At 34.3% G+C, this 14,052-nt stretch overlaps 2 protein-coding genes across 2 annotated transcripts in view; one reads left to right on the top strand and one right to left on the bottom strand.

The window, feature by feature from the left end:
• Positions 1 to 14,052, top strand: part of LOC145307126 (cytoplasmic dynein 1 light intermediate chain 1-like) — a 35,806-nt gene that overhangs the window by 6,083 nt on the left and 15,671 nt on the right. The window contains exon 6 of the mRNA XM_080149480.1: positions 460 to 577. Coding sequence (XP_080005606.1) covers positions 460 to 577 — 118 coding nt within the window. The remainder of the gene's footprint in view (positions 1 to 459; positions 578 to 14,052) is intronic.
• Positions 1,283 to 12,736, bottom strand: LOC145307677 (5-methyltetrahydropteroyltriglutamate--homocysteine methyltransferase-like). The gene is made up of 16 exons (XM_080150167.1): positions 12,710 to 12,736; positions 12,320 to 12,372; positions 11,557 to 11,618; positions 10,361 to 10,424; positions 9,674 to 9,772; positions 9,135 to 9,215; positions 8,000 to 8,063; positions 7,565 to 7,643; positions 7,139 to 7,207; positions 6,640 to 6,751; positions 6,387 to 6,443; positions 5,217 to 5,342; positions 4,576 to 4,635; positions 3,739 to 3,773; positions 2,744 to 2,803; positions 1,283 to 1,630 (listed from the first exon to the last, which is right to left on the bottom strand). Exons 1-16 carry the CDS (start codon positions 12,732 to 12,734, stop codon positions 1,588 to 1,590), a joined length of 1,089 nt encoding a protein of 362 aa, XP_080006293.1. The 5' UTR covers positions 12,735 to 12,736; the 3' UTR covers positions 1,283 to 1,587.

The following is a 14,052-nucleotide window of genomic DNA, read 5'->3' as shown; positions in this document are numbered from 1 at the left end:
TCTTTTTATTTTCTATCCATGTAAGTATCTATTTTCTATTCATCTATCTATCAATCTAGGATCACCTATCTGATCTGGACCTAAGTGATGGGATATGGCTGCAACTCAAACAAAATCTTCATTCTATCTATCTTTCTATCTATCTGTCTGCCTATTTATCTATCTATCTACCTACCTATATATCATCGCCTATCTGATCTGTACCTAAGTGATGAGATGTGGCTACAACTTAAACAAAATCTTTAATCTATCTATCTTTCTATCTATCTGTCCATCTGTCTATCTATCTATTTATCTATCTACCTGTCTAGCTATCTATCTATCTAGGATCACCTATCTGATCTGGACCCAAGTGATGAGGTATGGCTACAACTCAATCAAAATCTCTAATCTATCTACCTACCTACCTATCTATCCATCTCTCTATCTGTCTATCTATCTATCTATCTATCTATCTAGGATCACCTATCTGACCTGGACCTAAGTGATGAAGTGTGGCTACAACTCAAACAAAATCTTCATGAAAGATGGAAACAATACTCAGAATTTGTGGATTTCTTTGATTTCTCACCAACAGGTTAGATGGATTGATAGACAGACAGACATATAGATAGATAGACAGACAGATAGACACATAGATAGATAGACATATGCAAAGATAGATAAAGGATGGATAGACAGAAATAAAGACATAGGTGGTTGGCAGATTCAAAGATTGATAGCTTAATATCAAACTATATAGCGGCTACGCACCTATAGACAATGGCTTTACATTCCCAATGATGATGAACAATTTTACACCTTCGATAGATTAAAATTATTGGTCAAGAAGTTTGGATACTACTTATATGAACTAAACAATCAAGATTAAATAAAACTTTTGAAGCCATCGATTTATAAACGTGTATTTAAAATTGTTTTAACCCTTAAGAGGCGTTGCCACGAATGGGACTATACCCGAAACTTCACTGTAAATAAGTTGGTGAAAACACAAACATCCTTCATCTTTTATAAAAAGATATATAAAAACATAAAAAATATTAAAATTAGAAAAAATATGAAGAAAAATTTTTTTTTTTTTGGGGGGGGGGTAATTTTCATTTTTGGGGGGTTGGGGGTGTCCCTCCCCCTAAGAAAATAGCTTAAAACCACCACAGGACCGATAGGTATATACCCTGAAGAGTAGAATCCAATCGGTTCAGTGGTTACCGAGATCTTAAGCTTCAGACGGACGGAGGGACAGACAGACATCAAGCTACTTTGTATTATAGATAAAAGGGTGAAATTTTAACACATTTATTGATCTTTTAATCATAAAAAAATGTTTTAGAAACATATTATTTAATGCAGGGATCTAAAAGGATAAGACAATGGAAATGAATTGGTGTACATCCCTAATGATAATTAACAAAATTATCCCTTCTGTAGATTAAAATTATAAGTTGAAAAAATTGGACATTAGGTTTCGAGATTTTTTAAAGTACCCAAAGCACTTAAGCCAACGAATCAAAGGATGTGCTTATAAAACTTTGGGTACCAGAATAATTAACATTCCAATGTCCCCTCCCTCCACTCCCTGTAAACAGTTTAGAAAGATTTTGCTGCTTCTACCATGTTAGTCAGCTTGGACCTGAAAACAAATGGTAAAGTAGGTTGCGGGGAAAATCCGTAAAGGTGTGTGTTTTAAGGCTTAAAAATAGTAGTAGAACGATAATATTCATTAAATATGTGTATTCATTATTGAAAAGAACTATAGACAACAATATTTTTTTGCAGTTAACATAATTTTTTCTCGTATTCATTCGAATCCGTTGGATAGGAACCGGTTCTCATCCATACGAAAAAACTATATTGCATCGTATTATATCCAGTTTTTACGAATATAGAAATGCACAATCATAAGATGAAAACCAGTTTTTTAGCCGGTGCCTTCGGCACCTCGGGGCTAAAAAAACTAGTTTTAATCTTATAATTGTACATTCTATACCCGCGGAAAGCCGTTTATAATACGATACGAGAAATAATTATTATCGTTCTACTACTGTTTTTAACTTAAAACACACAACGTTTACGAATTTTACCCGCAAGCTACTTTTTATAGAAAGCAAAGAATACCCTTCACATAGTACCGAGGGATCTCGCTAAACGCTGAACCGATATGGTTCTCCTTTATATCCAGCTTTTCAGAGGTCCAGTAAAGGTTTATAACTATTTTGGGGGAGGGTACCACCACCACCCTAGAAAATATACATCACTGAAAAAATTAAGTTTCTTTTGATTTTTAAACCCAACATTGAAACTTTATATACACACCCCCAATAATGATAAACAAAAATACCCTTTTTGTGTATATTATAATTGTTAGTGGACTTAGTTTGGTTGGACATTGGAAGTTCAAAGTTCAAACCAACTAATCAAGTATCTCAAAGAATTAGAGATTGTGTTTTAAACTTTGGGAACCAGTGTAATTTTAATTTTTAGTACAGTATCCCTAACTATATGATGAACTTACAGACCAACAGACTAGAAGTATATGTATAGAGTAGCATAGCTACGCACACACAGGGATCTGAAGGGATAAGACAATGGACGATAAATTTAAGTACATCCTCTAGGATGATAAATAAAATTACCCCATAGGTAAATAAAAATTATTGGTTGAATTACAAAGTTGATAAGTAAACAAATAAGAAAACGTTATTATTATAAAACTTTGGGGACTGTTGTAATAAACTTTGGGTACCTGATAAGTTGTTGGGAAAGGAATCCAAGTCCACAGTCTGGGGCTAGAATTAGGCGGTCTCTGAAAATATTTAGGTTTAAAAGTAACAGGATGTTTTCTATTTAATTTTTGTTTGTCTGTATTTATATTTATCTGTCTTTCTATTTGTCTATCTGTTTTTCTGTCTGTCTATTTGTTTGTTTGTCCGTCTGTCTGTATGTTTGCCTGTTTGTTTGTACCAAAGGATCTTGCTAATTGTTGAACCGATATGGTTCTCCTTTGCAATGTAACTATTTTGGGGGATGATACCACCACCCTTCCAAGATAAATCGCCCCTTTAAAAAAATACCCCAGGAAAACAAATAGTTATGAACATCCCCAGGATCTATGAAAAGCAGACAGACATACAAACAAGCTGACATCCTGTTACTTTAATATTACGCCCATAGAGGCCTCTAGTGGCACTTTATTTTATTTTTAAATACCTATCATGTCTATGTTGCGTTCAAGTCTCTGTGTAAAAAAATATAGTTTTGATTTCTCTTGGGAGGGTGGTGGTACCCTTCCCTAAAATAGTTATAAACCTTCCCAGGACCTATGAGAAGCTACCCTGTTAAGGAGAACCAGGTCAATTCAGCGGTTAGCGAGATCCTTCAGTACAGACAAACAAGTAAACATTCTGTTACTTTTATATCCTTATAATAAAGTAACAGGATGTGTGTTTGTCTGTCTGTTTGTACCAAAGGATCTTGCTAACCGCTGAACCGATCGTGTTCTCCTTAACAGAATATATTCTAATAGGACCCAGGAAGGTTTCCAAGAGAATATTTGAGAGACTTGAAAATAACTTTAAGAGGTATCGTAGAGACTTAAACGCAACATAATTAGGTATTGTAAGAGACTTGAATAGAAAAAAAACATTTTAAGTGTCACTAGAGGCCTCTAGGGGTGTAGCCGCTAGTAAGGATTACAGGATCAGTACACTAATAACCCTCACTCTCTTTAACAAAACTTACTTTTGTATAAACTCCAGTGCCGCACTTATTCTTTCCTACAATACAATTTCTAGTCAGAAAATAAAAGGAATAGTATCTTACGCAATCCATACAATTGTGAGCAAGCTTCCAGTCAAATGTGCTTATTAGGTCTAACTATTTTTAATGTTGACCAAACGCTGAGTATTATTAAACGCATATTTAAAACTGTTTAACCTAATAAGTGTATTTGACTGAAATCTTACTCACAAAGGATTATTGCACAAGCAACTATTCCCTTTATTTAAATTTTCTTATTCATAAATAACTGAGTCAGCAGTATATATTTTTTAAGTATTTTTAAAGCGGGTAAGCCCCCTAGTTGTCTCTAGGGGCACTTTAGGTAAGACTTGAGGGTGGGAGTAAAGTCAACCCCAACTTATGCTTTTTTGAAGAAAAAAAAAAGCATCTAGTTTTAACATCTTTCACGAAATAAAAAATAAATTTCATTGCTTTCTTGTCATTTGTATGGCCCTTGAGACATCTAAATTAAAGAACCTCTTAAAAATTGTCTTACCACCCTTTCTTTTTCAATGACCTTTTTCGCCTGCTTCTAAATTAATTTCTTTTACTTGGCTGTGTTAATATAAGTGTCACCATTGGTTGATTTTCAATGACCCAGTAGAAAGATTGCACAAGGTTGATGCAATGGGGAGATACAGTTATTCAACCCTTTCCCCCTCTAGTGGTTTACTCTAATGTCTGTCATTTTAATTTTAGTTTTAAAAATGAAAAATAACAATTTTTCTTTTTTGGGTTGGGAAGGGTGTCTTGGTGCATACCTAGCCGCTAGTTTTTAACTTAGTTAATATAATTCACCTTGATTTCTTCCACAGTTTCAACTTTAGTTCTTGCAACTGTCACACTTCCAAGAATAATCTAGTGAGAAAAGAAATGTAGAATTATTAAATTTCATTTTGATATCTAGAATAGATATTTATCGCTTCGTATTATAGACAGCTTTCTGAGGGTATTTAAATGAAAATTTGAACATTAAAACCAGTTAACAAAACCGGTTTCAATTTTATAATTTTTATTTTAATATCGTGGAAAATTGTCTGTTATGTGATTTTGTTAATAGCTTGTTGTTGTTGTCAAAATTATGTAAATTTGCTTATAATCTTTACTAAAATACATATGAGATTCGATATTGGGAGCCAGAAAAAAAAAGGAGCCGACTCGCGGAATTTGTATGTTGCCACTTTTCCTTTTTGAAACTAAAATTGTAATCATTGGAGTCAAATTCTTTTCCACCTCAAGTATCTCCAGGGTGGTATCAGTTAGTCAAACATAACTTTCTACCAAGTTTCTTGCTTTCTGGCAAAAGTTTTGAATGGTCTAGTTGTTGATTTTATGAGAATATAAGTTGGTTCATGTGTAGCATACATTAGGTTTTTCTTAGGTTATTTTAGATCATCAGGATCACTTTATGAATGATGAAATCTATTTAAAAGATTTACCTTTGATCTTTTGAACTTTGCAAGAATGCTAAGATCATTTTTGGCCTCAGCATCTTCGATAGAAATTTCATCAAATCCAGCATTGTCAAGTTTTTCAGCCAGTCTGCCATAGTTAGTCTTGTCAGCCTTAATAAATTGATATTTGTGTTTTTTATTTAGTTACCTTAGAATATTCACCCAAATTAATAAGGTTATTTTTATTTTAACTGCAATACACTGTTATCTCTGCTAGCTTTTAATATTCCTCAACAAATGTTAGAATTATGGTTGTTGAAAGTGTGATTGTTTGAAATTAACATTAAGGAACTTTGGCAGGTGCTTTAATGTACAATTATACAATGGAAAGGGAGTCAAAACCACCATTGAAATTCTTATATTTACCTTTTTTCACCCACAAGAAAGTATTGAAAGAGTTGTGGTTTGAAATTAACACTAAGGAACTCAGTAAAATACCTTTGGATTTGAACCTTGTCCACCCTTTTTTTTTACCCACAAGAAATACACCCCCCTACACAAAACTCTAATCAATACAATATAATACAAATACAATGTCGATGTGGTGTAACTATGGCTGTTGCAAAAAACAATAATCTCAAAGTGACAATTGAGAAATAAAAATGTTAATTTTTGTTGGTGAAACCACTGTTTCTTTATGATTTCCCATAGAACTACACCATAGCAGGTACCAAGCAAATTATGAGAAATATAACACAGTTTTGGCCGAGTTTATTTGTGTAGATTTCACCTTGCTTACATATTTAAGGGCGGTGAAGACTCACGGATAAAAGGGGGGGGGGGCGAAAGTGACACTTTTTGAAACCAAAACAAAAAGTCAAAGGAACTCAACTAAAAAAAGAGTTACAGGTCTGACATTTTGCATGGCAGTTGCTTTATAGGGGTACAATATGGAACTGTGAAGAAACGGCGGCGCAACCGCCGAAAACCGCCGAGAAAAGGCAAAAAAAATTTCGGTGGGAAACGGCGGTTTTTGGCGGTTGCGCCGCCGTTTCTTCACAGTTCCATATTGTACCCCTATAAAGCAACTGCCATGCAAAATCTCAGACCTGTAGCTCTTTTTTTAGTTGAGTTCCTTTGTTGAATTTTAGTTTTGGTTTCAAAAAGTGTCACTTTCACCTCCCCCCCCCCCCCCCCCTTTTATGATTATTTTACCTTCAAATAATCATCTGTGTCTAGTTTATCTGGATATCCACAGCACAAATGCACAACCTTCAATAAAGATAAAATTCATACACATGAAATATTTTCTCATGAATAGTGATTTGAAAGGTACATTGACTGCCATGTGATAGCCTTTAAAGACACCCTCTTAGTGTATATGTCAGCCACAGCGTCAAATCTTTTCTTAACTGTAATTTTATTATTCCAGTTATTTGGTGTAGAATATAATTTATTAATACGTAACCTTAGTTACATCCTCTGGAAGTCCTTGTAGGCACTTTGACAGATTGTTTATACCATACTCCCAGGCTTCATCTGGATATCTCATCAGGACAGGTTCATCAATCTGGATAACCCTGGATGGCAAAAGAAAGATAATTTTGTAGTCAATCAACTTTTGCAAACTATTTGCTTTAAGGAGATTTTGTACCCTACAATAAATGAAACTTTTCAAATTAAAGAAATACATGTAATAGAAATATTGTAGTCTAATAACAGACTTAATTTAGTATGGGCACAGTGCAGCTATGACTAATACATACAAGATTGTTTTCTGTTAAAAGACCCTAAAATTAATGTTCATATATGATTATTTCATCAAAGGTACTGAATTTTATAGCTTTTCATGCATGCTTAAATTCTTTTATTTAAAAATTGGTAGTTAAAATTAATACATATAATCTGCATTTTATTTATCCAAGATTAATACAATTGAAATTTTTTATGTCTATATTAAAGCTTACTTGCATCCCTTGTCTGCCAGTGCCAATACTTCTTTGTTTATAGCTTTAACAAGATCATCTTGGAGATCTCTGAATAATCATATGATTAACAAAACATTAAAGACAGTTTAATGACAGGCTTTATATGGATCATAGTTTTTTGTTAATTTGCAACTAGCTGAACTATCATTCTCATATTCATTCAAATTCGGTGGATAGGAACAGGTTCTCATCCATACGAAAAAACTATGTCTAGTGTTATAATATATCCAGCTTTCTACGAATATAAAAATGTACAGTTATAAGATTAAAACCATTTTTTTAGCCCCGAGGTGTCAAAGGCACGGGCTAAAAAACAGGCTAAAAATATTCTATATCCGCAGAAAGCTGTTTATAATACAATGCGAGAAATAACTATTCTTGTATTAATATAATATTACTACTCACTGTTTTGATGAATAATACTCGTTGTGAATCCCATCAGTCAGGGTCATCGGTCCAGGAATGGTAAACTTCAGGATTGACCCTTTACAAATTCATTATTAGTCATTTACTTTAATATAAATTTTACTAGCCGTTATGCCCCTACAGGCTTCTAGAAGCACTTGTGGAAAGCTAAATGTGGGAGTAATATATCCTTTTTTTTAATTAAAGTTTGGAACTGAAAGAAAAAAACTAAATTTTAGGAGGAAGATTGTTTTCTCAGGATGGTTTCTAAAGAAGGGTGGAGGTACCCTCCAAAAATAGTTAAAAACATATTTTGAATCAACAAGTTGCTATACTGTAAGGCAAAACCTTTTCAGTTTAGCGTTTAGCAAGATCCTTTTATACATACACACAGATAAACATTTTTTTAATTTCCATATGGCAAATCATACATACCTTCAGGTTTCAGTGCATTTGATCTTTCCCATTCCTTCCAGCTTGATGGTTGGTCAACATAAACCTTGCAATATATTTCGTAGCGGCTAGGCCCATAGAGGCCTCTAGGGGCACTTGAGAAAGGTGGAGTTGTATTTTTTTTTATTCTAGGGATGATTTCTCTTGGGAGGGTGAAGGTACCCTCCCCCAAAGCCAAAATAGTTAAAAATCTTCCTGGACCTAAGAAAAACTATCTTGTTAAGGAGAACCCAATTGGTTCAGCAGGTAGTGAGATCCTTTGGTAAAAACAAATATCCTTTTACTTTATTATATGGATTAGAAAATAGGGACATAGTAAAGCAAAAATTCCTTTACACCATTCCTTTGAAATCATACTCATTTTGGAATTTTTTTATTTCAACTGGCTTTACAACAAGTCAGCTATAAAAAGTTGAGATAAAGCTTTACTCTGAGAAATCTTTTTCAATAATTTTGTTGCTTGCAATAGGGTGTAAAATAATATTTTTTGAAGTTTCATGTCTATTTGACCATACAGAGTAAAAAAATGAAATGAAGGTTGCGGGTAAAATCTGTAAAAGTATGTGTTTTAAGGCTTAAAAATAGTAGTAGAACGATAATATTTACTAAATATGTGTATTTCTTATTGAAAAGAACTATAGACAAATTTTTTTTTTTTAAGTTAACATAAACTTTTATTGTTCTACTACTGTTTTTAACTTAAAACACACAACCTTCACGGATTTTACCCGCAACCTACTTTTTCCTTTATTACTTTCAGAAATGTGACATTTGGTCAAATTAGGTCACTACGATTTGAATAAGTACTGTGCTTAAAGAAAATACAATCAGCCATATTTTTAATATTAAAAAAAATAAATGTCCTTCAATCAAGGGAGAAGTAGTTTCTGCTTGTATTGTGTTAAATCTGTGAGTTAGCCTTAGTCGAAAGCGATTATTAGGTCTAACTGTACTTAATGTTACCAAAATGAATAGTATAATTAACGCATATTTAAGAACAATTAGACTTAATAATCGCTTTTGACTAAAGCTAACTCATGGATTTTATACATTACAAGCACAAACTACTTCTTCCTTTGTAATAGAAACTTAAAGTTCTATGATCAACTAAAGCTACCTGACTCCTGACAACTGGAACATAAGTGCTGTAGGCTCCTGATCTCATTGTCTTTTCAGCAAGATTTTCCATATCAATTCCCTGAAAAGAAAATACAATGTTTTCTGTTTTTAGTTGTTTTTCTAAGAAGAGAATACACTTAGTCAAAGACAGGTCTTGAAATCCTATGCTGATGTGTATCAGCTTTAAATTAAAGTTTTCTATTCATCTAATAATCGCCTGTTTTGGTTTTGAGTTTTATTTGGTCTTTTGATGAAAGTTTTTTTGTATGTACATTTGGCTATATAATCAGTTATTTCATTAGCAAGATTGATACTTTCATTCAAAGTGCCTGGAGAGCCTTGTAAAACATACCCTCTCCTTATTTTTGAAATAAATTGAAGGTTTTATATTTCATACCCAATATAACTTAACTACTAAAACTTTTTTAAAAAGTAAGCGTAGAAACAACAAGACTTGGTTCAGTGACACACCAAAATAAGACCTTTCAATGTATCCAGTCCTAAGGAGATTTTTCAGGTTATCAGTGTGGCACAAACCTTGATATTATTCATGATATGAATGTAATAGGCTCCTCTATCCATCTCACCATCTGTGATCACATCAATTCCAAGCTCATGCTGAGTTTTCATCACTTCCTGTAAAGATATTACTGATATCATTTGAGCAGAGTTTTATTTCATTAGGATTGACCCACTCAATGAAAATCATGGATATTTGCTGGAATCTTAAGGGGTAAGACGATCGATGATAGTTTAATATAAATCCCTAATGATGATACACAACATATTCCTTTTGTAGTTTAATATTTTTGTTTGAAAGGCTTGGACATTAGGGTTGGTAGAGTTTGGATATTTTTATCTGAGACCTAAGCGGGAACCTGCACTTGATTTATTTTTATAAGTATAATACACCTCTGGATGATTTTAAATTCTATCTTAAGCCTAAAGCAGCTGGCGACAATACATACAATTGTATAGCCATTTGTGAATGGGAGTAAAAAATTATTGAATCAGAACTATGGCTGCTCCCAGAAAAGGCCTTGAGGAGTACAATCAGGAACTTTTGTCTGTTTCAAAATATCTCGTTTCTAGCCTTAAAAATGACTAAAAAAACACCATTGTTTAGGGTTTATTGAGAAATGTCCAATTTAAAGAGGTTTTTGAGATTTTTTCAGGAACAAATTATTTTGAAATGGACAAAAGTTCCTGGCACATTATTATCACCTGAACAGCTTGCTTGATATCCTCTTCCAACTGCTGGCACTCCTCTCTCATCTTCTTTGTTGATCTTTAAAAAGAAAGGAAGGGAGGGAGGGAGGGAACATTAGACTGTAAATCACAGTGGTACCCAAAGTCCTTTAAGACACAATTTGTCATTCCGTAGCGTCAAATCTTTGGGTACATTTATAAAATCAGAATCAATATCTCCAATCTACTGAAGGGGTATTTTTATAAACACTCAAGAGGCCTCTAGGGGCGTAGTAATATAATTTCTAGTTCTAAGCAGTAATTGAGAGTCCAAATGCTAAAGAACTAGGATATGTATTATGTATGCAGGGATCTAAAGGGATATGACAATGGTTGATTTATTGATGTACATCCACAATGATATAGCACAAAATTACCCCATCTGGAGATTACAATAAGTGGTTGACACTCGATTTAATGAAATAGCCAATCAAAAATCAATAAAAGAAAACATTGTTATAAAAATTTGGATACTTAATTAATAAACAGCCCAAGGTCCCCTCCCCCCATGATGAAACTTACCAGGGGAGAAATCCTCTTCAGAAAGAGGGGTTTTCTCCTAAAGGAGATATGCGGTCCTTTTTTTAAAATTGAAATTGTGCGGCTTGTTAAAGAAAATTGTTATGCATATGGTTAGAAATGCTAAGAACTCTAGTTTATGGAAATATAAAAACAATTCCTGTGTTACTTATAGAAAAGGAGCTACGTGGTAAAAAAAATACTATAGCATGTTGGATAACTATCAAATAAGATTTATAGATTTATGGTGGGGGGAGGGGGGTGGTATGTCCAACAAGATTATGATAGTTATTTTCGCATTTTATTATAGACAGCTTTCCACAGTTATTAAAATGTAAAATTTAAAGATTTAAACCAGCTTTGTTAGCCCTGGCCTTGGGCCCCTTGGGGTATAAATTTGATGATTTTTTTATTAAAATGTTTGTGAAAACTTTTCAGTAATATGATGCTATACATGATTTTTCAGTATGGCAGTAAACCGGTTCTAATCCAGCGGATATTAATCGGTTTGTAAGCCATACTGGAATATTTATTTATCGCATCGTATTGTAGTCAGCTTTCCGCGGATAGCATGCAGATAGTGTAGCTGTAAACCGGTTCTAATCCCGCGGATATTAATTGGTTTGTAAGCCATACTGGAAAATGTTTATTACCTGGGATCAAATCCTCCCCCCATTCCCGTCAGTTTAGAGCTCTCCCCCTCGGAAAAGTTTCCCTGTCAAAAAAATGCTCGGTTTGTCTTTTTCAAAATTATTTTTAGTAGCGAAGCTACTCTATAATTGCCGTTTACCGCCAAAATATTTTGTGCTTTTTCCCACAAAATTAGACAATTTTGATTTATCTGAGACTAAACTAATTTTTTTAATAAAAAATTACTTATATTTTTTGCTTGACACTTAATATTTAAAAAATGTAACTATCAAAAAAGTGTCAACTGCAACTATGAGGAATGGCGGTGTCCGCCGAGGGCGGCGGTTCCATCGCCATTTCTTTACTGTTCCACCTCTCTAAAGCAACTGCCATGCCAAATTTTAGTGTTGCAACTTTTTTTTTAGTTAAGTTCCTTTGACTTTTAGTTCTGGTTTATAAAAGTGACACCCCCGCCTCCCCCCTTTATTACAAAATTTCGAAAATGCCTGTTTCAAGGCATGCATAATTTTTTTAACTTGATTATAGATATGCTTTGCTGAAAATAATGTATCTTGTTGCCCTAGGAATTATTATTAAAAAAATTAAATGAAATTAAAAAGAGTTATAAGTTCACATATTTTAAATAAACGTACTGACTTTATGATAACAATTATAGATATGCTACGCTTTTTTAATTTGTACCTCACTGTCACAGAAATCATCATACAAACTTTTAAATTAATAGGACAATTCTAACAGGCCTAAATTAACGAAAATTAAACAAACCTTTTCAGAAAACCAATCTGGAAGATTGAGGGTGGTAGGTTTAGGCCAGGCCCCTATAAAAAAAAAATAAGGAGGGAGGGAGGGGACATTGAGTTGTTTATTATACTAGTGTCCCAAAAGACGGACAGACAGACAGACAGATGGACAGACAGACATACATACAGACAGACATACAGACGGACAGACATACAGACGGACAGACAGACAGATGGTCAGACAGACAGACGGACAGACAGACAGACAGACAGACGGACAGACTGACGGACAGACAGACGGACAGACAGACGGACAGACAGACGGACAGACAGACGGACAGACAGACGGAAAGACAGACAGATGGACAGACAGACACTGTGACTTATATAATAGCTTTGCTTTTAAATATCTTACCAATAACAGTTGTTTTTAAAGGCATTTTATCTGAAAAAAATATCCTTATATAAAAGTAACAGGATGTGTGTCTGTCTGTCTGTGTGTACTGAAGAATCTCGATTACCGTTAGGGTTCTCCTTTACAGTGTAGTTTCTCATAGTTCCTGGGAAGGTTTATTTAGAGGGTGAGGGGACTTTAGGGACATTGGTCAATTTATTACACTAGTCCAGGGGCGTCCAAGCTTTTTATTTTGGGGGGGGTAAAATTTTTTTAAGGGGGGGGTAAATCGTTTTTGGGGGGGGTAAAATGGCGCGCGAAGCGCGCCGCAAATTTTTTTTACCCCCCCCAAAATTTTTACCCCGGGGGTAAAATTTGCTTGAGGGGGGTAATTACCCCCCCTGAAACCTGTTGGCAGGGGTAAATTTAGTTTACCCCCCCCAAAATTTACCCCCGGGGTAAAATTTTTTGGGGGGGTAATTTAAATTTTATTAAATATATAGTATTAAAAATGCGCGCGCAAAAATTTTTTTTATTAGAGATTTTTTATTTTGGGGGTGGTATTTACCCCCCCAAAATTGTTCGGGGGGGGTAAATACCCCCTCCTAGATGGTTGGGGGTGCCTACGGCACCCCCAGGGTAGGGGTAAATTTTAAATGGGGGGAGTAAAATGAAAAAATTTTTGGGGGTGCCTACGGCACCCCCAAAATCGTTTGGGGGGGGTAATCGCCCCATTACCCCCCCCTTGGACGCCTATGCACTAGTCCCCAAAGTTTTATAAAAAAAAAGTTTTCTTGTTCGTTGGCTTAGCATCTTTGGGGACTTTATTTAAATTTAATTTTTTGATTCATTAGGTCAAAAACTATTTTTAATCTACAGAAGTAGTAATATAGTGTATCATCATTGGGGGTGTAACTGTTCATCAATTTATCGGCCATTGTCTTATCCGTTTTGATCCTTGTTTTAATTATGATATCAATATCAATAACTAACAAAGCACATGGTTCATTTTCACTGATAACCAAATAAGAGGGGCCGGAGGGAGGGGACATTGAATTGTAAATTACACTGGTACCCAAAGTTTTATAACCACTTTATCTTATTTGTTAGACCAAAAACTTTGATAATTTTCATTAGAACTAGGAGTTTCAAAACTGCTCAACCAATAGATTTAATCTGCTTTTGATAATTTTGTTCATCATAAATGGGGATGTATATTGTATATCAATTTGTCGTCTATTGTCTTATCCAGCGTGACGGAGCCGTATGATTTTGGTGCGGCTCCGCGGAGCAGTCTGTGATGATACGGCTCCGGCCCTGGCTCCTGCTCCGGCTCCGATCTAAAATCAAGACTTTTGAAGGTT

This window comes from Acartia tonsa, chromosome 15 (genome assembly GCF_053477335.1).
Source record: "Acartia tonsa isolate MP-2025a chromosome 15, ASM5347733v1, whole genome shotgun sequence".
NCBI lineage: Eukaryota > Metazoa > Arthropoda > Copepoda > Calanoida > Acartiidae > Acartia > Acartia tonsa.
The sequence above is the reverse complement of the archived record's forward strand: the minus strand, read 5'-3'. Positions and strand labels throughout refer to the sequence as shown.